The sequence below is a fragment of the Lissotriton helveticus genome, chromosome 5_1 (assembly GCF_964261635.1).
Source record: "Lissotriton helveticus chromosome 5_1, aLisHel1.1, whole genome shotgun sequence".
In the NCBI taxonomy this organism is placed as follows: Eukaryota; Metazoa; Chordata; class Amphibia; order Caudata; family Salamandridae; genus Lissotriton; species Lissotriton helveticus.
Window position 1 is genome coordinate 397,032,640 of NC_136065.1, and position 26,292 is coordinate 397,058,931.

Below are 26,292 nucleotides of genomic sequence, written 5' to 3' on the forward strand. Positions count from 1 at the left end.
CAACCGGCAGTGTGTGACTGGAGTACATGGTGGCCAGTGGAGTCGTCTCCCCCCTCAGTTAGCCCAAGAGAGGGTTAAAAACCTGGGCATTGTCATCGACAACGCCCTCTCCATGGGTCCTCAGGTTCAAACACTGATTGGTTCCTGTTTTGGTATACTCTTATGGTAAAAAAAAAATCCTTCCATTGCTGTCATTGGACAGTAGGAAGATCGTGGTCCAAGCCTTGGTGAAGACAAAATTGAACTACGCTAATAGCTTGTACCTGGACCTGCCTGACTACATTATCCAGCGCCTGCAAGTCGTGCAAAACGCAGCGGCTAGGGCGATGCTTAGACAGAAGCCGAGATCTCGTATGACTCCCATTCTTAAATAGCCCTGCATTGGCTGCGAATGAATGAAAGAATCAAGTTCAAAGCCACAGTGATATTTTTTAAAGCATTCCACGGCACAGGCCCCAAGTACCTTAAAAAGCGTGTTAACCGCTACATTCCAACTAGGACCTTAAGATCCCATACTGTCGATCTTGCTTGTATCCCTAAAATACGCTCAGCTCATATGGGGGGCAGATTCTTCGGGTTTTTGAGTGCACAAGCATGGAACAGTTTGCCTGCTATGTTGAGAGCCACTGCCGACCTGCCAATTTTCAGGAAACATCTCAAAACCTGGCTTTTCAAGAATTAGTTACTCTTCAGTGATCTGCCACTTGTCCACCCCAGCGCCAGATACAAAATGTGTTGGATGGATGCCAATATTAAAACGAAAAACATGATGAGTATTCACTGTAAAACCATCATGGACAACATAAAAATAAATCAGGGGCCCAGTTCCATAAACAAGAGAATACGTCAAGTCATAAAAGTGTCCCCACAGGTACATGTCCTTGCATTAGTTGAGATTCACAACTTTCAGGAATTTGCACACACAAGTTTTAAAAAGTAGGCCAGGAAATGGTACTCCTAGTAAACTTTTGTGATTTTCATGTTACATGAGCAAGTATACATGTTGATATTTGCTCATGTGAAAATATGGTAAGTCAACTGCACATTCCCTTGCCTTACACCTCTTTAGCTCCATCTACGAAAACATGTTTTACTCCTTTCATTGTTGAGTTCCAACCTTTACCAGGAGTGCATTTCCCCCCTTTTCCAATGTGGGTAGAGAGTGAAGAGGAGTTGGTATATACACCCTTAAACGTGTTTGTTTGAGGGTAGGACTAGCAGGCCATATCAATCATTCAATCCAGAAACTATTGCTTTTTACCTACTTCCAATCTCTGCATATAGACTTTTGGAAAGGTTGCAAAATTTGAGACTTCGTAGAATCCTAACTCTGATATAGTTTGTGCCCTGGCATAAGCATGGAGTCTGTGATGAAAGCGATGAAATAATGAGACCTCTTCTACAGGTTGTTACCTCACTGCATGGCACTGAAAGGGAGCAGTGGATTTTTTCAGAGGACAGGTAGATTTCTGAAGCATCCATCCCTTCTACACTTAGATACTCTGCCAGGGTTGGCAGAAGCTGGCGAGAGTTTTTGTTCTAGTGTCAGTGGTCACATGCTGGCCCAATCCCCCACTCACCCGATGGAAGCCACTGCAGCTGTGCTCACTGAGGTGTCATGGTCTAGCTGTTTGTGCAGTTGGATGATGTGGAGCTGCTAGCTTGCTCATATTTCTTCCCACTCCCTCAATAGGGCATGCTGTCATACATCTATACACCTTTATGTCTAGAGGGGTCTGGAGGAATTCTGCAATCCCCAGCTGGATCCTGCCCACCCTCACACGGCATTTTGTTTAAATACCCACTTCCAAGAAGGGCCTGGCCTATCTAACAGGGTTTGAAAAAAATGTGCCATGCTTTAGACCTCCTCTGTAAGATTTTTGTTTTTAAATTAGAAATTCAGATTGGAGTCCCCAAGATAAAGGTTAATAAGACTGTGCGAGAGAGAGGAAGTAAGATGGATAGTTGAAGAAACAGAAAGTGGCAAATAGACAGGTGGAAAAAACGAACAAGCATTGAGGAAATGAACGTGGAAGAAATGAGGGAAGGGACGTTTGAGAGAGGTAATGTAAATAGAAGACGGTCAAAGAGTTAGATGGGAGGGAGAAATATAAAAAGAAAAAAGGTAAATTGGCCAAGATGTAAAGATAGGAAAGAAAACGGGAGCTAAATTAGGACTATATAAAAAAAGAGGAAACATACAGTGAGAACACAGAAGTGGGTAGCACCGAGATTCTTAAAACAGAGTAAGCTAAAAAGAGGGACAGTGAGAATGCTGGTAGTGTAAGGATTAAAGAGAGATTGATGGACCAAAAAGAGAGAGAAACGGTAACTGGGCAAAGAGAGACAGCCAGGCGACTACAAGAAAAGGAAGTTAATTGCAAGTTCCCCATCTCCTCTAAGGCTTTCATCCATGTGTATGAGCAAATACATTCTTGATTGTGCTGCATTTGTTGTGCATCACCACTTTCCTTTCCTTTTCCTTTATATTCGAAAAGAAGGTAGACATTGTTGGTATTTTTATCTAAGACCCTCATATTTGAACAGTGCAATGGTAAAGTTATCCAAATCTTTGGCTTTCGCTGAAGGAGCCCTCCTTTACTGTACACATATTCTTCTTCTTAAAATGATGATAATTATCATTCTATTAATTACTGTGCATGTTCCACTGCTCTAGCTAAAGTGGCCCTCTCTGTATGTATGTGGGTTTGCATTGTGCAAACCAAAACCTAGCACTCAACTGGAAGCTGCCATAATATATATTTCACAAACTTTCTTAAATTCAGACTTTGGAATATAAATTATGGTCTTTTTCGCACTTTTATTAAAATTATTCTGTGGACCTGGGCATGGCGGAGTTGATACTCGATAGAAAAAATATCAGGTCTCCTGCCATCCCAGATAGAATAGCAAATCTCACCCTGCCATTAGGGCTTGTCCCCACTCTCCATCTCAAGCCATACTCTGTACTCCGTGTCAGAGTGGAGAGCTGCACCCATGCTGACTGCTACACTGCACTGTCAGCTACGGGTCTGCATAGATCCATGGCAGACACAGCAGAAGATTCCAGTTGGTGAGGTAGGAGAACCACCTGGATTCATGCACCTCTATCAGGTCTGGAAGATCTGATAGAGGCAGGTGAGGGCAGATGAGATGTCAGATTATCAGCCATTCCACTGCCTTCTATTGGGACTCTGAAGACCTGGGGGAGCAGTTTCTGTTTTAAGACAGACTTCGAAGAAAATATTTTACTGCTCTTACATCAGAAGAGTGAATTACTGGGTTCCAGATACAGTGTTCGGGGTCATGGCTTCCAATATAAGCAATACGCCGCACTTCTGCATTGGTATGGAGCTGTTTATGTAATCGTGAATCTCCTTGGTAATTTTGTTTCAGTTCATGTGCTCCGCATATGTCACATGGTAGAAAAATGTAGGGTGGGATAATGCATTTAGTGATGTTCTCGGGAACAGGTTTTCCCTAAAAAGTGTTTAAAAAATTGTAATATCATCTCTCTGTGTGTTTGCCTCTACACAGGACCCAAGTAAAGAATGTTTCACCCTGAAGTTTGATTTGACTGTGGATATTGAAACTGAGATCGTCCCAGCCATGAAGAAGAAATCGCTCGGGTAATTATTTAAGATATATTTCTGGTTGTTTCTGATTACCAAATGTCTGGCATTGAACGTTTGGTGATTTTTCTGAGAATTCTTTGCGATGTGCCTTCTCCTCGAATCCATTCATGAAATAAAGTTTTCAGCTAGACTGCAGCAAAAAAGATATGGCACAGCTTACATTCTCAAGGAAGGGAAGCAGGAGGTGTGCATCCCTGTTCCACTCCAGGTAGTTTGCCAGAGTGATGGGTGAATGGTAAAAAACAGCATTTTCTATGCCCACCTAATGTTGAGTGCTACCTTGGCCACTTCCATCAAGTGTTTTGACCAAACCTAAAGTTAGGTGCAAACTTGGAAAATATTTGTGATATAAAGTTTCTAGTAGCCGCCAGCAAAAGTGAGCAAATGTTTATGAAATCTACTTCTTCTCTTTATATCTTCTTTCACCCATTGCGAATTCTACTTTTCTCTCCAGCTGCTTTCTCATTTTACATTGTATTTAAGATCAATTCACTTGTTCACTAGTTCTCATTTTCTTTCTGTGATCCTTTTCCATCCTACCAACGTGCTTGGTTCCTTCCACCTACCTTTATTTTCTTCTCAGTTGATTACCTTTTTTCCATCATTTCTTATTTCTCAAAGTTTACTATTACATCTGTGGTCTTTTAGACGTCCAATTTCCTCTCTTCCAGATCACTACTTTTCCTCTTCTCATCTACTTGTCTTCTATCCACATTTTCTCCTTAACTTGTTTACTATCTTTCTGTCTTTGATCTTTCTGTCTTTGATACACTCCTTTTCTCCCCCTCCTCTATTCCCAGTTTTGGTATATATGTTGCTACCATTCTTTACCTTTGCTGCCCGTTTTATCCTCGTTTTACCTCATCCATATTTCTTCTATCTATTACCTCCCCGAATTCTCATTTATTCTGCCTGCCTAGAGACAGTTATAGCTGTATAGCCAGCCTCATGATTGCCCAAAAATCATAATGAAAATACATGCAAGGGCTTTCAATCAGCCCACTGCATCCTCATCCTTTGGGCTGTTCAGGTGTTTCGTTTCCGCCCATTAGAGCATACAGTGTGTGTTGCAGTTGGTCAGCCCACTTCATTCACTGACTGTGAGTGATAGCAATATGCCTGATCACATGTGTTCTACTGCCTGAAAGAGAGTGAACTTCAGTGCCAGGCCAATTGTGTTGGGTCTGCTGGGCCACTCTTTTATTTTTTTGTGTTTGCTAAAAACATTTGGGTATAATGCTCATATTTGCAGAAATAGTAAAAATCGAAATTGCAAGCTTGCCTTGCCAGACCTATTGGCTTTGCCAGTGCTATTTTAAACGTACAATTTACTAATCCTGATGTACCTCTTCTTAGAAACCTATTCGCTGTCCATTTTAGCTTTCTATTATTTTTACCTTGTCTGTTTCTCCCATTACCTAGCACCCAATCTATCTAGCCTTTTTCACCTTTTCTCTGCTTTTTCTTCAGTTCATTGCTTTTATCAATGCAATGAAATAAAATGTTGTATGTGTCCTAATATACTATTGCATTTGTTTGTTTTTGTGGACACCACCTCACTCTTTCATAAAGGTACACATAGTTTTTTATTGAAATGCCATGTAACATTACATTCCTAACCTGTGTCCTAAAATGTATGATGATAAAGCAGGATACATTGAAAATCTCCCCTGGACTAGAAAGCAGCGGCGGCTACAGAGGTTGTGGTTAATGTACTACATCTGACTGTAGTCTGCATGCACCCAGCGACTGTCTTTAAACTTTGGAGTGCGCATATTATCCGCCCTGCCATGGAGCCGACCTTTCCGAACGGAATTTCCTTGCAGGGATGGTGACAGTATGATGTGTTTCTTGGAAGGGGAAAGCAGGAGAGAGCTTCATTGAATTGCATGGATCTTTACTGAAAATGCAAAGTCAACTGGACGATGTGGCGCCAGTGGTGTCAAGGCAGCCGGTGCAAGAACAACAACTAATCACTCTGGGGACTTTCTGGGGCACTTTCAATGGCCATTCGGGCAAATAAAATGTTTAAGCATTGGTTGTGTACACACTAAATCGACTAATACATGTATTAACGCCAATTTACTTTGGTAGTCTAGATTAAACTTCTCCTCCTACCGCAAAACAAATGATGGCGGAATCAGTGGCGGCACCTCCGCAATGGCGGAGGAGCGTTGCCCCACTGAACAAAAGGGAAACTAAAATTATAATAACTATCGTTATCATTTTAGTTTTCTTTTGCAGTCAGTGGCTCTCGGGGCAGGTCGGGCGGGGCTCGGGTCATAGGGAGAGGAGTGCTTTGCACTCCTTAAGTGGGCATGACTGCTTGCAAAAGACACACAATTGATGGACGGAATGCAGAACAAATCAAAACATTCAGCCCCAGTCAAGAGATCTGGGTTAAATCCATCCTTCTTTTGCTCAAAATGCCACCCAAGTTTAGACCTGGCCATATGCAAGTCAGTCTTGAAAATGTGCCTCATGGGAACAGTCCAACCCAAACTGCCAAGCCAGGGCCTCCCTGGACCGGAAACAAGCATCCTAGGACTGGTTTCGGGGTATCATCCCTCATCAGCCTGGATAGCTTGAATCCAGTGGCACAGTGAGTCCGGGACCCACGTCTGGGCATACCCGGCGCACTTAGGGCAAGAAAGCAAAAGACACACAATTGATGGACGGAATGCAGAACAAATCAAAACATTCAGCCCCAGTCAAGAGATTTGGGTTAAATCCATCATTTTTGTGCTCACAATGCCACCCCAGTTTAGACCTGGCCATATGGAAATCAGTCATGACCCTGTGCCTCATGGGAACAGTCCAGCCTATCAGTTGTTCTTTTTGCATTTGTCACCCTGAGTTGAAAGGGTATGTCCAGACGTGGGTCCCGTGCTCTCCATGCCACCGGAGTCAAGCCATCCTGGCTGATGAGGGGTGATACACCAAAACAGGTCCTAGGATGCTTGTTTCCAGTCCAAGGAGGACCTGGGCTGGCAGTTCGGGGTGGACTGTTCCCATTGGGTGCAGGGGCAAGACTGATTTGCATATGGCTGGGTTCAAACTGGAATGGAATGGGATGGGGAGCAAAAAAACAATGGATTTAGGCCCAGATCTCTGTACTGGGGTGAATGTATGACATTGTTCTGCATTCTGCCCATCATTTGATCTTTTGGCATGACTGCTTAACCAGCCTTCTCAGACCGGCCAAACAGTCTTGCACACTTTGCATCTTCCCTACCAGGTTGCATTACGTGGTCTGGTGAGGAACAATCAAAGCCTGCAACCCTCGTCTGAGCGCGCTCAGACCAATCACAAGGCTGCATTGCAGTGTTGTGATTGGCTTAGGGGAGCCTTGGTGGGTGTTTCCTGCTTGCCGGGACTGCAGGAAGATGAAGAGGACGGAGAATGGAGGATAGGCGGTGGCCGGCATTTGGAGCAGTGTTTTTTTTTTTATGTTATCTTCGTTGCCATCCTCCCTGCCCCACCACCCGAATCCTGTAGCAGCCACTACTGGTTGAAATAATGGTAGGAAAGATGCAGAGGAGGATGAGGGAGGGTACAGGGGGCGATGTTAATACGTCAAGTACAGTATGTGGATCGAGAAACATGAACTTGACAACTTAATCTATACGTCTAACCCTGACCGTGGTCATTTCAGCAAATTGCTGGCAGCGAAGCACAAGTGTGTCTGTAATTCAGTCCCTCCTTATCAACTAGGAAAAATGTATGAGAATGTCACAATGCGGTCCTTCATTTGATGGCTGGAATGACATGACTGGTTACCCTCACCCTCAAAGTGCCGTCAACCTCAGAATAGTACTGTGATACTGCAGGCCCAATTAGCAAATGTTGCCATAAAATGTAATGCACATAAGCTCCGTGTCCTGCAGTGACCACCCTGAATAGGCACCCCGACCAATGGTGCCAAAGTACCAATGGTATCAAAGCTTAGCATTCTGAAATGGCTCTCCGCTAATGAGTTTTGGGGATGAAACACTCCCAACTAAATATATTTATTTGTTTAAAGCAACATAATGTGCATCTCATTTGTGCATTCAAGTACGAATGCTGCTTGATATATTATATGTACACATATACACTATTTTTAACTCCTATTCTTTGCTCTCTGCCTTTTAGTGAAGTCTTGCTGCCAGCTTTCGAAAGGAAAGGGATAGAGCTCAACAAGGTGGACATTTTCCTCGATCAATCAAATACGCCCCTATCTCTCAACTTCGAAGCATACAGATTTGGGGGGCACTACCTTAAGGTTAAAGGTAAGGACCTGCTTCTTACTGCAGTATACCAGTGTGGGGGAGCAGAGCACAGTTTGGTTAGCTGGCAATACCAGTCATCCTCAGTTTTTTGGACAACACAAAAAGGTCCCATGTCTAATTGTGCTTGCTTGTTTATTCAATATTTTTGTGTTCCCTGAGGCAGAACCTTATGCAATGTTTTTAGCCATTATTTTAATTCATAATTACCCCAGTGATAGCCCAATGGTCTATTTCATAATTAACTGCAACCAGGTGTTAGTTATTCATATCACAAGACAAGGACTTACAACGAGTATCCTGGAAATCACACCAGCATATCCTGAAGTGAGTGTGCTCTGTCTCTGTTGAAATATTTTACTCAAATGAGGCTAAGTCGTGCTGGAAAATTTGCAAAAGTATGTCACCTTGCTTTTTAGATGTGGCTTCAGCAACTTTTGCAACTGTTGCCAGACCTTACGTTATCAACAGATATAAAGCGTTATGAATCACTGTTGAGAGATGTACTTTGGTTGCATCCATCTACATGTTGATTTCCTTGTGTACAGCATTTGAATATGCAGAAGCTGTGTGTCAGTCAACTAAAATACTCTCCCTATTTATGCCCATCCTGTCAGATCTTAATTGTGGGAGTGAACATTTCGTATGATTCAGACTGTAGAATTATTGTGCAAAATCAGTTACATCTATATCAGAATTAAATCCTATTTTAAATCAGCCACTCACGTTCGCGTTGTGCTCCTGCAGTAAAATATTGCTGTGACCGCAGCGTATCTAGGTAATGTGGCGTCATTTTAGGAATTTCATGAAGCCCGAGTTTTAGTGCTGGTTTGACCTCTGACAAACCCTGGGGTTCCAAGATTTGCACATCTTTGTTGGGGCCCTTTTGTGAAGGGGAAAAGGTTTCACATCCTTTTTTGCCAACTGCAATTTTGTTCATATTTCTAATTGTAATACTATGTGGCTTTGGGTTGCATTGTGGGAAAATGTATCCTAAATAAAGCTGCAGTGAGTTGGTCATGTTGACAAACCAGTGATCAAGCCCATAGGACTGTTCTGTTAATTATGAAAATGTAGGACAAAGCAGTAGGCTTCACATATTTATTGTGGAAAGTATATATTAAAACCAATAGGCATTTAAGGTTGGATTACTATTATGCTGTATTAAAGCCTGTGGAGAGGTATTTTGTCATACGTACTCTCACAGATTATTATAGTAGACAGGGGTTTTGGCTAACTTCTGTCACAAACCCCGAGAGTAAAATATTTGCACTGTGAGAATTGTTGTTCAGTCCTCTAAGGAGGGTTTGTGTGTCATTATGTACTTATTTGTACTTTTATGGCTTTATACCTAAATGGTTGTCCTGTCGGAAAGCTTATGTAAATGTAGGAGGCATCTGTTGGTTATAGTGACAAGTCAGTGATAAAAGCTTTAGGTCTGACTTGACTGGTTCATTGGGTACCTTTGTCAGATGCCATAGGTCTAACAAAAGGTTATGACAGAAGGAACATGCCTGGCTTATTTGTGAAAGGCATATGTTAATGGTAGTAGGTATTTCATGTTGGATTGATATTACAATGTCTTATAGCCTCTAGAGAGGGATTTTGGTACATGGAATCTCAGTTTTTCAGTAGTAGGCAAAGATATTGCTAATAGTTATCTTCTGTGACAAACCCTTGGTCTACTCTAGAAGATTTGCACTACAAGAATTCTTGTAAGTCCCTCTTTTTATCAGGGGGTGTATTTTGTTTGTCGGCCGTAACCGTGTACATTGGAGCACACCTGACAGTTACATTGTGGGAAAGCTTATGCTCAATACCGTAGGCCTGTAATGGTTATGGTGACAAATGTGATAGTTTATAGGCCAAATTGGTTCACTGGGAAAACTAATGTCAGAAGTCATAGTTCTTATTTTTTTAATATGAAGAGTAATGGTAAAATCAGTAGGCTTGACTGATTTGTTGTGAAATGCTTATGTTAAAATTGATAAAATGCCTTTAAGAGTGGATTGGAATTACACTGTGATAAACTCTGTAGAAAAGAGTTTTAATTACATGGATTATCACAGTGTATAGATAAACACACAATATCAGAGGGTTCAAATTACCAGCAACAATAAACAAGGTCAGAGAGATAAAGCCTTGGGAACAGGTTATGATGCCTGAGAGACGGTTAGCCTTGGCATGTTAATTTTGTTTTTTAGGGTCGGGCATGCAAGAGCATGCATTAGCGCATGCGTCTTGCTTGCAAGACAAACAATAAGGGCTTGGAGCCCGCCCAATGCTCACCATTAGTTGAATTGCATGGAACTCTTTTTTACAGCCTTGTAGTTGGTCAGGGCTGTCCTAACATCACCCGTCCACTGCTCCCAAAGTGATTGAGGTATTGTTCTGTTTAACTTTTAGCACCCTGCAAACAGAAGGCATGTGACTGGACAAACAAAATTGTACAGATTTATTTTCTATAATTAACTGTATTTTATTTTGCCAAGTCTTCTTTTCTCACTTTGCACTCATATTTTTTTTTGTTGTGCTCGTGGACACTGTTCTCAAAAGATGAGGATTATCTTATTACAAATCAACATTGTTTCTGTCTTAAGTTAAATTTCTTAGATGATGCTTTGACATATAATGATGCAGTACACCCAAATCCACCCCACTTCAGTCCGCACCAATCAACCCTACCTACATCAATCTGCCCCACTCAATCCAGTCCAATCCACGTCACTCCAATCCGAACCACTCACCCCAATCCAATCCCCTCCAATCCACCACACTCCAACCATCCCAATAATAATAATAATCATACAGACATTAATAAAGCGCGACAGCTACCTCAAACAGAGGTGTCCCGGCGCTAAAACAGTAGGCAGCACGCGAAGATGAGGAGGAGCAGGCCACAGAACTCTACCCTAGCATAAAAAGCCAAGTTTTTAAGGACTTTCTGAACAGCGGCTCTGATTCGATATGGCAAATATAGTTTGGCAGGGAATTCCAAAGCTTGGTAGCCCCCACTGCCTCCTAAGCAAGCTTTAACAAAGCACGGAGTACAGAGCAGATTTTGGGAGTTGGACCTCAGGGAGCGGTTATGTTTGTAGTGGCACAACTGTTGTTTAAGGTAACTAAGGCATTTGCCATGTATTGTCCGAAATGCCAGAGTTAAAGTCTTAAACTCAATCCTTCTTGCTACCGGCAACCAGAAGAGCTGTTTAATATGCGGAGAGATATGATGACGAAATGGTACACGTCTAATCAATGTCGCAGCCGCATTCTGTATCATCTGCATTCTTCTGACTAGGTACGCGGGCAGGCTCTGGTAGCGGCAGTTAGCATAGTCCAGCCTAGATGTCACATTGGCATGGACAATGACTTTTCGACAGTCCTCCGGCAGTAAATGTAAAAAATGTCCTCAGGCTCCTTAATTTGCTGAAGCATGAGGCTGTCACCTGCCGAATTTGAGCTGTGAAAGAGAGATCTACTTCCTATTTCACTCCCAGGTTTTTTGCCATAGTTGCTGGAGTGGGAGGCAGGTCCATTTCAGCCGGCCAGCAAATACCAGCTGCTGGTGGCAGAGCCTTGCCACAGAACAACACTTCAGTTTTCTCTGCATTAAATTTGAGTTTATTGTTGTTCATCCACTCGGCGATGTCTCTCAGACATCCCTTAAATCTCTTGAAGTAGTCCTTAGACTGGTCTTTAAAGGAAAACACCAGCTGGGTGTTGTTGGCGTATGATATCACCTTCACTCCCCAGTTAGCTATGAGTGAGAACATATGGGCTAGATATATATTAAAAAGAAGCGGGCTCAAAGCCGAACCCTGTGGTTCTCCACACCATAGATGTTTGGGTTCCGACTGGTGGGGTTGCAGAGCGACCTTCTGCGTACGATTTTTAAGGAAAGACTTAAGCCAGGTGAGTACCACTCCCCCAATTCCGACTGCTTGGAGTCTCTGTATCAGGATTTGGAGGTCCACCGTATCGAACGCTGCGGATGATTCCAGGAGCACCAGCATCGCTGATGATCCAGTGTCCAAAGATGTTCTAACCAACTCTGCCACCTCCAAGAGTGCTGTCTCGGTACTGAAACCAGTCCAAAAGCCGGACTGAGTATCATGTAAAATATCATGGCTCTCAATAAAATAAGCCAACTGTCGCTGGACCATTTTTTCCAGCATTTTTGCTGTGCTGGTAATAATGAGATTGGGCGATAGTTGTTTATCTCCCCTGCATCCACATTGGGTTTTTTTTCTAAGGGGAGGAGCACGGCATGTTTTCAAAATACCTGCAGCGAGAGATTTGTTCCATATATGATTCAGAACATGGATTATTAAGTGGGCCATCTCTTTCCACAATTTAGGGGGTCATGGGTCCTCTAGGAATCCTGACCTACAACTCCGGATCTCTGCCAGTGATTCCTGGTGAGAGATGGGAAGGAATTCCGTAAAGGAGAACTCGGAATTACTACTCCCACTTTCTTCTGTTTTTTTGGTCTCTACCGCGGTTGTGAAGGTGTTGTAGGCTTTCCAAATTTTGCTATCAAAAAAGTCCAATATTTTTGCTCACAGAGAGAGGGACTGCTGAATTCCATTTTCCAGCTCCAGTTTGGAGAAGGAGCCGACGACCCTGAAAATGTTCTTTCTTGAGTTTTCCGTATTATTAATGTGCTTCACCAAGTAGTCCCTCCTTGCCTCTCTCATCAATTTGTGAAGCTCTTTCAGTACTCTCTTATATGCCAATTTGGCAGTTGCGCTGTAATCCACCCTCTACAAGCGTTCCAATTTTTTACATCTACTTTTATTTAATCTGAGAGTCTCCGAGAACCACGGGGCCGAGGGGGATTTCCTCATCGTTTTTGCTACTTTGGCTGGGGCAATGGACTCCAAGGCAGAGGAAATCCACCTATTTAGAGTGGATGTGTCAGCATTTGGATCACTCAATATTAGTGGTTGACTCTCCTGCAAAACTGTAAGCTTCATCCAGTTTCTTTTTGACAGCGAGTTCCCCTGCTTTGAATGGGTTTTTCCAAACTGAAAGAACACTGAATTAAGCAATGGTCTGTCCAGACCAGTTGATATGGAGTCTCAGTTATCAAAGTCGGAATATTAGAAAACAGAAGATCTAGGGTATGCCCTGCCCTATGGGTGGGCAGTTGTACATGCTGAATCAGTTTAGCTCCATTGAGAGACATGGAAAACTGAACTGCCTGCGTACATCTCGGATCATTAACGTGCAAGTTGAAATCACCTAACGCTGTAAAGTTGGAATACTGTAGTGATTTCTGGGCATCGATGTTGCAGAGCTCAGGAATTATACCAGGTGAACAGTCAGGGGGTCTGTATACCAAGAGTCCCGCAAAAGAGGTTGTGGTGCCAATCTTAATACAAATGTTCAGGCCTTCTATCAAGTCCATGTTGTGCACCCCTGAAGTGGAGATTTCCCAGGAGTCCTTTACGATAATAGCTACCCCCTCCTCTTTTCTCCCCCTCCCTATTTACACAGCGAATCCCAACCCACTCCACCCCACTCCAATTTGCCCCACTGCAATCCAAAACAATCTGCCCCACTCCAATCCAAAACAATCTGCCCAACTCCAAAACAATCTGCCCCACTCCAGTCTTCCCCTCTCTAGCCCAAAACAATCTGCCCCTCTCCACTTCAAAACAATCTGCCCCACTTCAATCCAAAACAATCTGCCCCACTCCAATCTGCCTTTCTCAAATTCACAACAATCTGCCCCACTCCAATCCCAAAACAATCTGCCCCATTCCAATCCAAAACAATGTTCACAGTCCAATCCAAAACAATCTTCACACACCAATAAAAAAAAAACATTTTACCCCACTCCAACTCCAAACTGTCCTCCCTAATCCGAAACAATCTGCCCTTCTCCAATCTGCCCCATTCTAATCAGCCCCTTTCTAATCAGCCCTTTTAATCCAGCCCACTCCAAGCTACCTGACTCCAATCTAAAACAATGTGCCCACTCCAATCCAAAACAATCACCCCCACTCCAATCCATCCCACTCCAATCTGCCCCACTCCAGTCCAAAACAATCTGCCCCACTCCAATCCAAAACTGTCATCCCACTCCAATCCAAAATAATCTTCCCACTTCAAAACAATCTGCCCCATTCCAGCCCAAACCATTTTGCCCCAATCCAAAACAATCTACCCCACCAATCCAAAACAATCTGACCACTCCAATCTGGCCCACTCTAATCCAAAACAATCTGCCCCACTGCAATCCAAAACAATCTGACCCAATCCAAAACAATCTGACCCACTCTAATCTCCCTCACTCCAATTCAAAACAATCTGCTCCACTCCAATACAATGCAATCTGCCCGCTCCAATCCAAAACAATCTGCCCGCTCCAATCCAAAACAATCTGCCCACTCCAGTACAAAACAATCTGCCCACTGTAATCCAAAACAATCCGCCCACTCCAGTACAAAACAATCTGCCCACTGTAATCCAAAACAATCTGACCCCCTTCAATCTGCCCATCACCAATATGCCCCACTCCAGTCCAAAACATTCTGCCCCACTCCAATATGATCCACTCAATCCAAAACAATCTTCCCCACTCCAATTAAAAATATATCTAACCCACTCTAATCTGCCCCATTCTAATGCACCCCACATTAATCTGCCCTATTTTAATCTGCCTCACTCCAATCCAAAGCTATCTGCCCAATCCAATACGCCCCACTTAAATCTGCCCCACTTCAATTCCAGACAATCTGCTCCACTCCCATCTGCCCCACTTCAATCCAAAACTATCATCCCACTCCAATCCAATATAATCTTCCCACTTCAAAACAATCTGCCCCATTCCAGCCCAAACCATTTTGCCCCACTCCAATCCAAAACAATCTACCCCACCAATCCAAAACAATCTGACCACTCCAATCTGGCCCACTCTAATCCAAAGCAATCTGCCCCACTGCAATCCAAAACAATCTGACCCAATCCAAAACAATTTGACCCACTCTAATCTCCCTCACTCCAATTCAAAACAATCTGCTCCACTCCAATACAATGCAATCTGCCTGCTCAATCCAAAACAATCTGCCCCGCTCCAATCTGGCTCACTCTAATCCAAAACAATCTGCCCCACTGCAATCCAAAACAATCTGACCCAATCCAAAACAATCTGACCCACTGCAATCCAAAACAATCTGACCCAATCCAAAACAATCTGACCCACTCTAATCTCCCTCACTCCAATTCAAAACAATCTGCTCCACTCCAATACAATGCAATCTGCCTGCTCAATCCAAAACAATCTGCCCCTCTCCAATCCAAAACAATCTGCCCACTCCAGTACAAAACAATCTGCCCACTGTAATCCAAAACAATCTGACCCCCTTCACCAATATGCCCCTCTCCAGTCCAAAACATTCTGCCCCACTCCAATATGACCCACTCAATCCAAAACAATCTTCCCCACTCCAATTAAAAATATATCTAACCCACTCTAATCTGCCCCATTCTAATCCACCCCACATTAATCTGCCCTATTTCAATCTGCCTCACTCCAATCCAAAGCTATCTGCCCAATCCAATACGCCCCACTTAAATCTGCCCCACTTCAATTCCAGACAATCTGCTCCACTCCCATCCGCCCCACTCCAATACACCTCACCTCACACCAATCCGCCTAGACAACCTCACCCCACCCCACCCCACTCCACTCTAATCCACCACGCTACAATTCTCCTAACCATCTCCAGTCTGCTCTACTCCAATTCGGGCCCACACCAATCCAAAACAATCTGCCCCACTCCAATCTAAAATAATGTGCCCCACTTCAATCTGTCTCACTACAATCCAAAATAATCTGTCCCACTCCAATCCACACCACCCACTCCAATCCAATCCACCTCACCCAACCCCAATCCACCCCACCCCAATCCAGTCCACCCCAATCCAGCTGAATCCAGCCTACCCCACTCCAATCCACCTTACCTCAATCCAATCCAGTTCACCCCACCCCACCCCACACCAATCTAGTTCACCCCACCCAATCCAATCCACCCCATTCAGTCATATCCACCTCACTTAATTGACCCAATTGCAATCCAGTCTACTCCACTCCATGCCAGTCCAATTCACCCCACTCCAGTTCAGCCCACTCCAATTCACCCCACTCCATTCCACCTCACTCCAGTCTATTGCAATCCAGTCCACCCCATCCCAATCCAATCCCCCACCCCATTTCAATCCACCCCACTCCAATCTAATCCACCCTATCCATTCCAGCCCACCCCACCCACCCACCCCACCCACCCCAAACCAATCTAATTCACCCCACTCCAATCCAACACAAGGCAATCCAATCCACTCAACTCCAATCCACCCCACCCCACTCAAAATCATTGCACTCCAATCCACCCTGTCCAGTCCAACCTATCACTCCACTCTAATTTACACCACTCCAAACCACCCTACTCTAATCCACTTCACTTCAATCCACCCCAAACCTATCTAATCCACCCCAATCCAATTCACCCCATCCAGTCCACCCGTTCCTATACACCCCACTCAATCCAACTACCATTACCCCAATCCAATCCACCCCAATCTACTCCAATCCACCCCAATCTACTCCAATCCAGCCCACTACCTCAATCCACTCCAACCCACTTTACCCTATTCCACCCCAGTCCACTCCACAGCACTGCACTCTGACACTGCACGCTGACGCTGCACTGTACGACTCTCTCTACCACTGAATTCTACTTCTCTCCCTCTACCCCACTCTATGACACTCTACTCCAACAAATCCAGTCTACAACACTCTGCTCACCCCACTCCACTCTAGGACACTCCATGTCACTAACTTTTAGCCATGGTGATCAGCAGTTACACTTGTGCACAACATGTCAAAAATGCATTCCCAACGCCAATAGCTCTTGTATAGGCGAGACCTATTGGCTTTGCCAATGCTTGTCTACATTCCTATGTTCCTTTTAGTGCAGCAGTCTGTGGGAGCAGTCTGTGGGGCAGGACCTCCAGGGGGCCGTGGTGTCCTGGGAAGTTGGTCGCTGCATTTCTAGGCCTAACTTCTGCCTGGCATGCAAAATGTGCTTTTCCTTTTGGTCAAACACTGGGACCCTTCATTCTGATTGTTAAAATGCTTTATTTGAAGTGAATGGACTCTCATGTGCTGTAAAACAATCCTTCAAGTAAGTGTTCATGCCAGGGTGCCTGCTTGCCTGAATGACATGCAAATGTGCGCTAGGAGTTAATCTGCAAATGTAAAGGGTGCTTGGGAGTGGTTCTTTTTTATTTATTTATTTTTATTTTACAGAGTTTTATATAGCGCAAACTTGACCCAAATCATGTATCAGAGCGCTTTACATAGCACCAGTTGCATTACATGAAGACACATTCATTTTTTTGTTGTTGTTAGGCACAGGGAGATTACATGATTTGCCCAGAATCTCAGGATGTTCAGCATCAAATTGCTTGAATCACTCTAAGCATTGTGATGGCAAAGATGTTTTTTTTTTTTGCATGACGGTGCAAAGAGTTAACAACTGGGCTGTGAAGTGCATGCTTATAACCATAACTGCATTTACACAGTGCTTAGTACCCCTGGTGAGGTGTTGAAGGGACAGGTATGCAAAAAACACAACCACTACTTATGGTATTATATTACTCAAAGCTACATTTTGGAAGATCCATTTTATGTTTAAACTATTTGCACAGTTTGAAGCAGTCTATATTATTATGTGTGTAATGCAAGTATAACATAACAACTTACACATTCACTGTGCTTTCTGTCACAGGCTGTGACCTCATAGCACTAAAAATACACAAGTCGCTATACTCCATTGCGTCAACCAAATTTAATTCTGTGTCTATCTGGTTACACACGGACCTCTGCAGTGCATTCAATAATAGAGGTTTCATAATGTACTACAGTGCATTTCCCATTGAAAGACCTAAAAAACTATCAAAATATTTTGGGGCTGATTTATGAGAGGCTTGCGCTGCTGGAGCGTCACTTTTTTTTAGACTTTGGCGGCACAAGCGTCTCAATCCTATGTATGAGGCGACGCAAGGTCACCCTGCGTGGCTTTGCATGGCCTCATAGATATGGAGTAAGACAAAGCAGCGCAAGTTGCTGCGTTGCCTTACACTATGTCAAGTAGGCGTTCCATAGGCGTTGCCGTGGGCGTTCTCACGCAACACCCATGGATTTTGACGCTGCCCCAGATTTGTAAAACCATGTAAACCTGGGGCAGCGCCAAAACCTTACGCCTCCCCACAGCTGGCGTAACGAGGGGAAATGTTTTCATTTCTCCTTGTTTTTCCACTTTCTATGTGTGTTCCTCGTTCTATGTGTGCTGCATTGTGCAGCACACATAGAAAGAGGAAAACCCCTCTGAGGATTCTTTTTTACAGTAAGGTGCCCCTTCCTGCACAAAAACAATCCTGCTATGTTTGCGTTAGGCAGCAATTTGTATGGCAACGCAGGGGGAAAGGAAAGGAATGCACCATATTATACGGTGCATTCCTGCCCTTTCACATTGGTGTAGGGCAGCGCAGCAAGAAGACTTGCGGCGCTGCCCTACGCCAGTGCCTCATAAATAAGGCTCTTTGTTTTAGCCACACCTGACCATGTCCCCAAGCTCTCTCACGGACCGCTGGTTTGCTAAACACTGTTTAATTTATTTCCCAGCTGTAAAAATGATTTGCTGTGGGATTGGGGGCATTAATGGTTGTATATAGATGGCAATGGTGATGAGGACCAAGTTCTAGAACTTTTTGTCAGGAGGGGTTCCTTGCACTTAAAAAAATATTTTGACATGGGGGTGTCGGCATCAAAAAGTTTGAAGACCTCTGTTTTAGTGATTGAATCACACTTAGTTTGGCTAACCTGTTTCTTGAAACCTTTCCTATTAGTTTCATGCTGGCCTGTCATGATTTGTACATTGTGTACGTCAGAGATATTGAACACTCGGTACAGATGTAGCTCTTGGAAAAACAACTATGCTTAAACCAGAGGCATAGCCTGTAATAATAGAAAGGAGGCTGGAAGACACTCATCCTTGACACGTCCGTTTTGACTTCTGTAGTCGGGTGAACAACTAGGACCCGAGCCTTGTTGGGGCCAAAATTCTAGCTCGACCCAGAGTCCTATTTAATGACCGGTCATAGCTGAACCCTGCCTTCTCGGATTAGTTCCTTGAAGATTAGACAACGAGGAGGATTTGGCTACCTGAGGAAGTCCTGCTTTGGCACAGGATGACCATAACTAAAGCAAGACACCAGCTCAAAATGTTGTCTTTGAAAAGTGCCTGAAGTCACATTAACCCCTCCCGTGCTCATGACGAGCTCAGTTCGTCATAACGGTCAGAACGCTCGCACGCGGGGCTAATTCCCCTGCTGTGCTGAACATTCTGAAGAAACCGGTGTGGCCGTGACGAGCTGAGCTCGTCATGAGCACAAGGCCACCGTAGCTCATGACGAGCTGAGCTCATCATGAGCACCGGGGCGCTGTGCGCGCTCCCCAGCACAGCGGGGGAATTAGCCCCGCAGGCGAGGGGTTAAGGGATGCTGGGGAAGCGCATGCAGATGGGTCAAACATCCGGTTTCACACTTCCAATGAACTGGCTTCTGCTTGAAATGAGTCTCCTGCGAGCTACAATTGTGTGAACAGGGGAATTGCAAGTAAAACAGAAAGCATGGTCAATGCATGAAGTCCAATGAGAGAAATTCCCAGAGGTTACACTTGTTGACTAAAATGTCATCCATACTCAAGACCCTGCAGTTCAATCAACACTTCATCGAGTGGGTCCTATATTCCTCCATCCTTGGCCACTGCTTGGTCAGGTACCCTGCGCTGACCCACTCCTCCCTTAATATCTGTTCCTCGCTTTCTGAGTATGCACCTCTTTCTTTTACCGCACTCCATCTCCATGTACCTGGATTCTACATTGTAAGTCTAATACATATATACAAACATATTCGTATATGCTATATAAGGCTTCATATATCTTATTACTTTTTACCACTTATGTAGTGCAAAAAATATTCTTGGATCATTCACTGCTACGTCATTGGGTCACTTTTCATTAAATCTATCTATGTAGGTCTTCAAAGATCATAGCATAACATATTTGTAAAGCACACGTTCACCCAGAAGGGTTCCTTGGCGCCGAATAACAGATATTTATTGTTACCCAACTCAATGGTACTCATTTTTTCGACCTCAGAAGGATGAAAGGTTGAGTGGACCTGCTGGGATTTGAACCTGTAACCATGAGGACTGCCTACACAGGCCCTGACAGTGAAGGCATTAGCCGCTTAGCCATCAGACCTGGGTAATGAATCAGTGTCACCCTTAGAAAAGTCAAACAGATTTGTTTTGAATTTCAAAGGTTCTTGTATATTCCCATCCCCTCTGCTGCACATCTCTCCTGACTGGTCTTTCAGTAGCTCTTATGACACATGTGTACCCCTAGCTCAGTTCTATTTCAAATTTTGTGGCGGACTCACCTCTGATGCTTTTTGGTAGGAGATGAGACCCTTGCAGGGATGCAAAAATCTAGTGCCTGGGAATGGTACAAAACGAACTGTTTCCTGTATTTGTATTATTGATGGGCACATGATGTCACCGCTGTTGTGTTGGCCTCCCCATTCTTTTGCATCCAGAAGTAGATGGCGTGAAACGGGAAACTCACTGTAAAGCAAACGAATTGGATCGAAGGTGAAATCTGCTTACTATTCTACATTTCAGGAAACTTTCAGCTCCTAACAACCTTGTTTAATCAAAAGTTGGCACAACTGAAGGGATCTGTGTACCTGTTGCCAGGACCGACGCCGCTTGCCTGAGTACCATAGAAAGTCCCGCGCATTTTCTTTAGAGCTCAAACACACCTGGGTTGCGCGGTATGGTGACCCCATGGTGATATAGTTTGTATGAATATTGAACTTATTTATCCCTTCCATACAATTATTAATCACGATGTTGACAAACACCTTGAATCTTCGGATTCTCAGGCTGTTTGTCTTGGAGAATAATTCGGGACCAGCGCCAAAACACACACGAGTTTCAGAATCCGTTTCCAGAAATATTGAAGTAGAGTCAGTCACAGTGGAGGAAGAAACTTGACGAAACCAAGATCTGCTGAGTAAAGATGTGGAAACTCCCTCGTGGCTGTAATGCTGTGCACCCCCTGAGCGTAAGACACAGTAGAATAGGCCGTAAGCGTCGCGCGCATTCAGATCCTCACCCTCATCGAAGTAGGCGCTTTCTATGTGTGATCCTCTGCACCTGGAATGGGATTACTACAAGACGTTGTTACTCTGCAGAGGAGGGCCTGGTGTCCAGCTAGAACTACTAAAGGTAAACACTACCAAATTCTTTGTAATCCGTAGCAAGGATCAGTGGCTCACCATTAATCTTATGCATGAAATAGTTTGAGAAATGCAGACTCAGTTCGGATTAAAGGGATAGTGATATCCGGGCAACCAGCATAGGTGGACCTGTATTAACCGCCTGATTGGTTGACCCTGGTAAAATTGAAGTCAACGTCTGTTGCGGTAGAACGCTTTTTTAGCCCAAATTGAGTCCATACTAACAAAGGTTTGTTGTGACATGTTTATCGTTAAAATTCCATAATGCTCTGCTCATTCACAGTTGTGATTCCAGAGGGGTGCAGGGGTGAAAGTGTGGTTGAGCCTCCCTGCACTGTATCGCGTGTAACTCTCCACTCCACAAGGGCACACTTCACTGTGTGCACCTCCTTAGGATAGTGCAGGTGCCCTGTAGTAGAGCTGAGTTGTGGCTTCTGAATATCATGTTCTACCTATTAGGCACCATAGCAGCAGTTCCTTTCAACCCTTTGAAGTTTCTTCCATAGGGTCCAGCATTGGTGGCTGCTCCGCCTTCAGAGCATTTCAGATTGCTCTGGCTGCGCTGTCGTCAGGTCTCAGTGACCAAACACCAGTCAGGGAAAGACATGGGTTAAAAAAGGTATGACACTGCTAGAGCCCCCTCCTCGAAGGCCTATGGTAATGGTTGGCACATTTCTGAACAGGACACACCTACCTCCAGATTCTTTGACTTGCTTAAAACCTGGTTGTAATTGGTGACAAGGTTCTTCTTGCTCAATCCAAGCTCTCTAGTTTAGGCACTCTAGATCCAGGACTGCGCTAGTGGAGGTGACCGTGATTGTAATACCTGAGGCTCAGTTGAAGAGACATTTACTTTAAGGCAAGAGCAAAGTGGGCAATTTGAAGAGGGCCGGGGCCCCATCTTCCAAGCATCCCGAGTCCCTCCCCCCGCTAAAGTGACCTGTATCTCTTGTTCTCAACTCAGTCTCTTTCCCATCCCAGTCTTTCTCCCTTTCTCTGCCTACCTCTACCTTCGACTCTGTATCTCCCCATCTGTGCCTACCTCTACCTTGGACTCTGTATCTTCCCGTCTTTGCCTACCTCTACCTCCGACTCTGTATATCCCTGTCTGTGCCTACCTCTACCTTGGACTCTGTATCTCCCCGTCTGTGCCTTCCTCTACCTTGGACTCTGTATCTCCCCGTCTGTGCCTTCCTCTACCTTGGACTCTGTATCTCCCCGTCTGTGCCTTCCTCTACCTTGGACTCTGTATCTCCCCGGCTGTGCCTTCCTCTACCTTGGACTCTGTATCTCCCCGTCTGTGCCTTCCTCTACCTTGGACTCTGTATCTCCCCGGCTGTGCCTTCCTCTACCTTGGACTCTGTATCTCCCCGTCTGTGCCTTCCTCTACCCTGGACTCTGTATCTCCCCGGCTGTGCTTACCTCTCATTACTTTTATTCCTCTCTTTCTCCACCTCCTCTGCAGCATGCTCAGTCATTTATCTCCCTACACAACATGCTGTTTACCACTCCACCATCTGAATACTGCACCTCTTTATCCACCCCACCTTTCTCTACTTTACCTCTCTCTACCTCACTAACGACTGGCTCCCTACCTTTCTCTCTAGCTCACTTCCCTGTCTTCTTTTCCCTCTGACTACCTCCTCGTCACCTCTCTTTACTACCCTCTACCTCTTTCTCTGCTTCACCTGTCTCGCCTTCTTTTGCCTCATCTTTTCCATCTCACCTCTTCGCGCTCTATCTTGCCTCTCTGACTCTGCACCTTTATATACCCACCCTTCTCTCAACCTAAAATTCTTCTACCCCATCTCTTTGTACCTAGATTCCCTCTGACATACGTCTCTTGGCCCCACCTCACTACCAGTTTCTCTGACTTCCTCTAAATATCTGCCTCTCTGTCTCCTCTCTCTACCTCAACTGCTATTCTAGTATCGCCTCCCTGCATCTGCTGGGAGATGATGTGGCACAGTGGCCAGAGCTGCCAACTCAAGAGCTGGAAATCAGGGTTCGAGTCTCGACAGTGGCGCAACATCCTGTGATTCTGGGCAAATCACTTAATCTACCCATGTCCACAGACAGCGCCTTGATACCCTCATGGGCGATAAGCTGTGCTTTATAAATCTACAAACTTTACTTCACCTCTCTTAACCGGATCTCCTTATTTCACCTCTGTATCTTTGTGTACCTCACCCACCTCTAACGCAGCCTCATCACTCTTTTCCTCATCGCACACCACTTCTTGCTCTCCTCCACATCTTTCTCACTGACTTCCAGCTCCACCTCTGTCTCTTGCTACCTAACTTCTCAAATAACCTCATCATTCAACCATCACATCCCCACGGTACCCCATCTCTATCCCCTCAACTCTCTCACTGCCCTTCTTTTTCTTGCTGCCTCCTTTCCAGTGCTGCTACTTTTCTCTATCATTACCTCCTCTCTCATTACTTCCTGCACCATTTCCTGTATTTCAGCCACTCCTCTGTGCCTCACCTATGAATCTACCTCTCTCTTTACACAACTCTCCCTCCCCTGTTTGTACCTCTTTGTCCCAGCCTCACCACTGTACCACCCTCTTTCTCTGACTGTCTATGAATCTCACTTCCCTGTCCCTCACATCCCCACACTTCACCTTTTTTCACCCTGCATTTCAGTCTTCTTTCCTTCTCTCTTCCTTACTTTAAAACCTCCCCCTCTTTCGCTACCTTCCTTTTGCTATTTCTGTCTCGCTGTATCTTTTGTTCTAGCTGACTCAACTTTCTGTTTACCTTGCGTCTCTTCCTACCTCACCTGTTTCTCAACCACATCCGTATCTCTCCCCTTCTTCTCCCCATAGTTTACCATCCTTGCTGTGCCTTTATATTCACATTTTTCGGTCGAGCCTGAGCAACGCACGCGCTGCTCTGGGAGGCATGCTGTATTAGAAGCACCAACCTGTAGATCCCTTGCACCTGTCTTTTCGCGCTCCCCTGCTCTCTATTTAGCATGGCAATCCCCACTTTCAGTTACACTCACCTTTTCTTCATAAAAGTTCATTAGTCAAGTTTTGGAAGATGCCTTTTCTATTGTTGGAAAGTTAACAGGGATGGAACCAGTAGATCACGTTGATTATAAAATTCCCATTGTTCTCTGTGATGTTCTCATCCTCCAGCTCATCATTATATTTATGTTGTTTTTGGCCTCCACCTGCAGAATAAACCGTTTTGTGGGTGCTCCCTCAACCTTGAAATGCTCCAGCTGGAACAAAAATGTTTATGAAAAGCAGTCTACTGCTCCTCGGGGTTAGGTCCAGGCTAAATCTGAAATACCTAAAATAACATTAAAACAAATTCCTCGTTAGGCTCACACCCCCTTGCCTCTTTCCAAATATTTGCTTTGTGTAACAGGTGCATTTGCCTATCTAATTGTCTTACGTGCGCTGGAGTCGATGACCTGGAGGTTTTTGCACACAGGTCACTGCAGAAGGCTCCTAGTCTTGTGAGGTGTCTAATTTGATTGAAACATGCAAAGCGTAGCTGACCGTTTCCATACAGATCAAAGTTTCCAATAGCACGTGCCCAACTCACCTGCCTTCTGTTGGCTGTCAGCAAGACGTCCCTATACATCACAATATGAATGAGTAGAATCACTTCAAGATTTATGATTCGTTTTCAAAACAATCGCCATTTTTTCCTTCAACTCTTTTTACAACTAAAACCTCCACCCATCCCTGCTTGGTGAGCAATCTGTGTTAGTAGTGTACACTGCGGAGATGGTTGGGGAATCTTACAGTCACAGCCCAATGCTTAATTTGTAAACGGATGAGGGCCAGTGTCCAGAGCTCTGCTCAGAAGCCTGCGGCCAATGCTACTACATGTCGACGCATAGTCTGGAATCCACCTCATGCTTCTTTTATGGACTACCAGACACTTCCTGCCCTTTTAACTCACTCCTGGATGTCCCTTGTTTCTCTCTTTGTGGCGGCTTTTCCACATTTCTCCTCCTTTCCACTTTGTTTTTCTCTTTTGCTCGTTGGTAATGTATGAGGAGAGAAAATAAGTGGTGGCCTGATAGCTGAGTGGATGGATGAAAGGAGGGGTGGCAGGATGGATGGGTGGGAGAGCGGATAGATGAATGGAATAAGGAATGATTGAATGATGGTTGAAAGCATAAATGGATGACAGTATGCAAGGGTGAAATAGTGGATATCAGCGGGTGGATGGAATGGTAAAAGGATGAATTGATAGATGTTTGGATGGATGAATGGAATAAGAAATGATTGAATGATGGTTGAAAGCATAAATGGATGACAGTATGTAAGGTTGAAATAGTGGATATCAGTGGGTGGATGGAATAGTAAAAGGATGAATTGATAGATGTTTGGATGGATAAGGCAAGGGAGCTCGTATAGGGAGGGTAAGGTTCACCACTTTTGCTTGCTTGGTGTCGTCAGAGCTTTACTTCAGATCTCAGGGTATTTTCATTTTCTGGCTTCTCCCTTAGTCTCATAAACCGTGTAGTGGAATTATTTCTTCTGCAGTCATTCTTGCTATGTCATTCCCTCTCAGACTCACTTCGCTACCTAGTAGTGACCAACAGGATTGCCTTTGGTCAGTGTGTGCTTTTCACCAAGTGTATCTAGTTGGGAGGGAAGCAAACTGAGGCTTTAAAAGTTGAACTAATGATCATATGCCTCAAGCGTCATCAAGGTGGCATCTACAGAGGTGCTGGTCCTTTCACCCATCTTTGGCATACAAGGTGGAGACAATGCAAGAGCAGGGATTTCTAGGAATTGTAGTCTTTGGCTGGAAATTGGCCTGAGCAGCAAGATGCAGCACGGGCTGTAATGGAGCCTGTGGGAGGGAAGGCATCCTGGCTGTCACAGAGCCCTGCCTGCTTAAGAAATGAAAGGCGGGTTCTGGACGTTGCGCAAAAGGGTGAAAATCAATACTGGGAAATAGCATAATGGCAGGAAGTTTTGTAAAACATTGGAAAGTAGCCCAGATATGCATCCTTGTGCCAAGCAGGAGAGTGCAGGG

General features: G+C 44.5%; 1 protein-coding gene across 1 annotated transcript in view; it reads left to right on the top strand.

Moving 5' to 3' along the window:
- The window catches only part of PLEKHG5 (pleckstrin homology and RhoGEF domain containing G5), a 565,287-nt gene that overhangs the window by 340,992 nt on the left and 198,003 nt on the right, over nucleotides 1-26,292 (top strand). Inside the window, exons 5-6 of the mRNA XM_078642616.1 lie at nucleotides 3,538-3,629; nucleotides 7,770-7,906. Coding sequence (XP_078498742.1) covers nucleotides 3,538-3,629; nucleotides 7,770-7,906 — 229 coding nt within the window. The remainder of the gene's footprint in view (nucleotides 1-3,537; nucleotides 3,630-7,769; nucleotides 7,907-26,292) is intronic.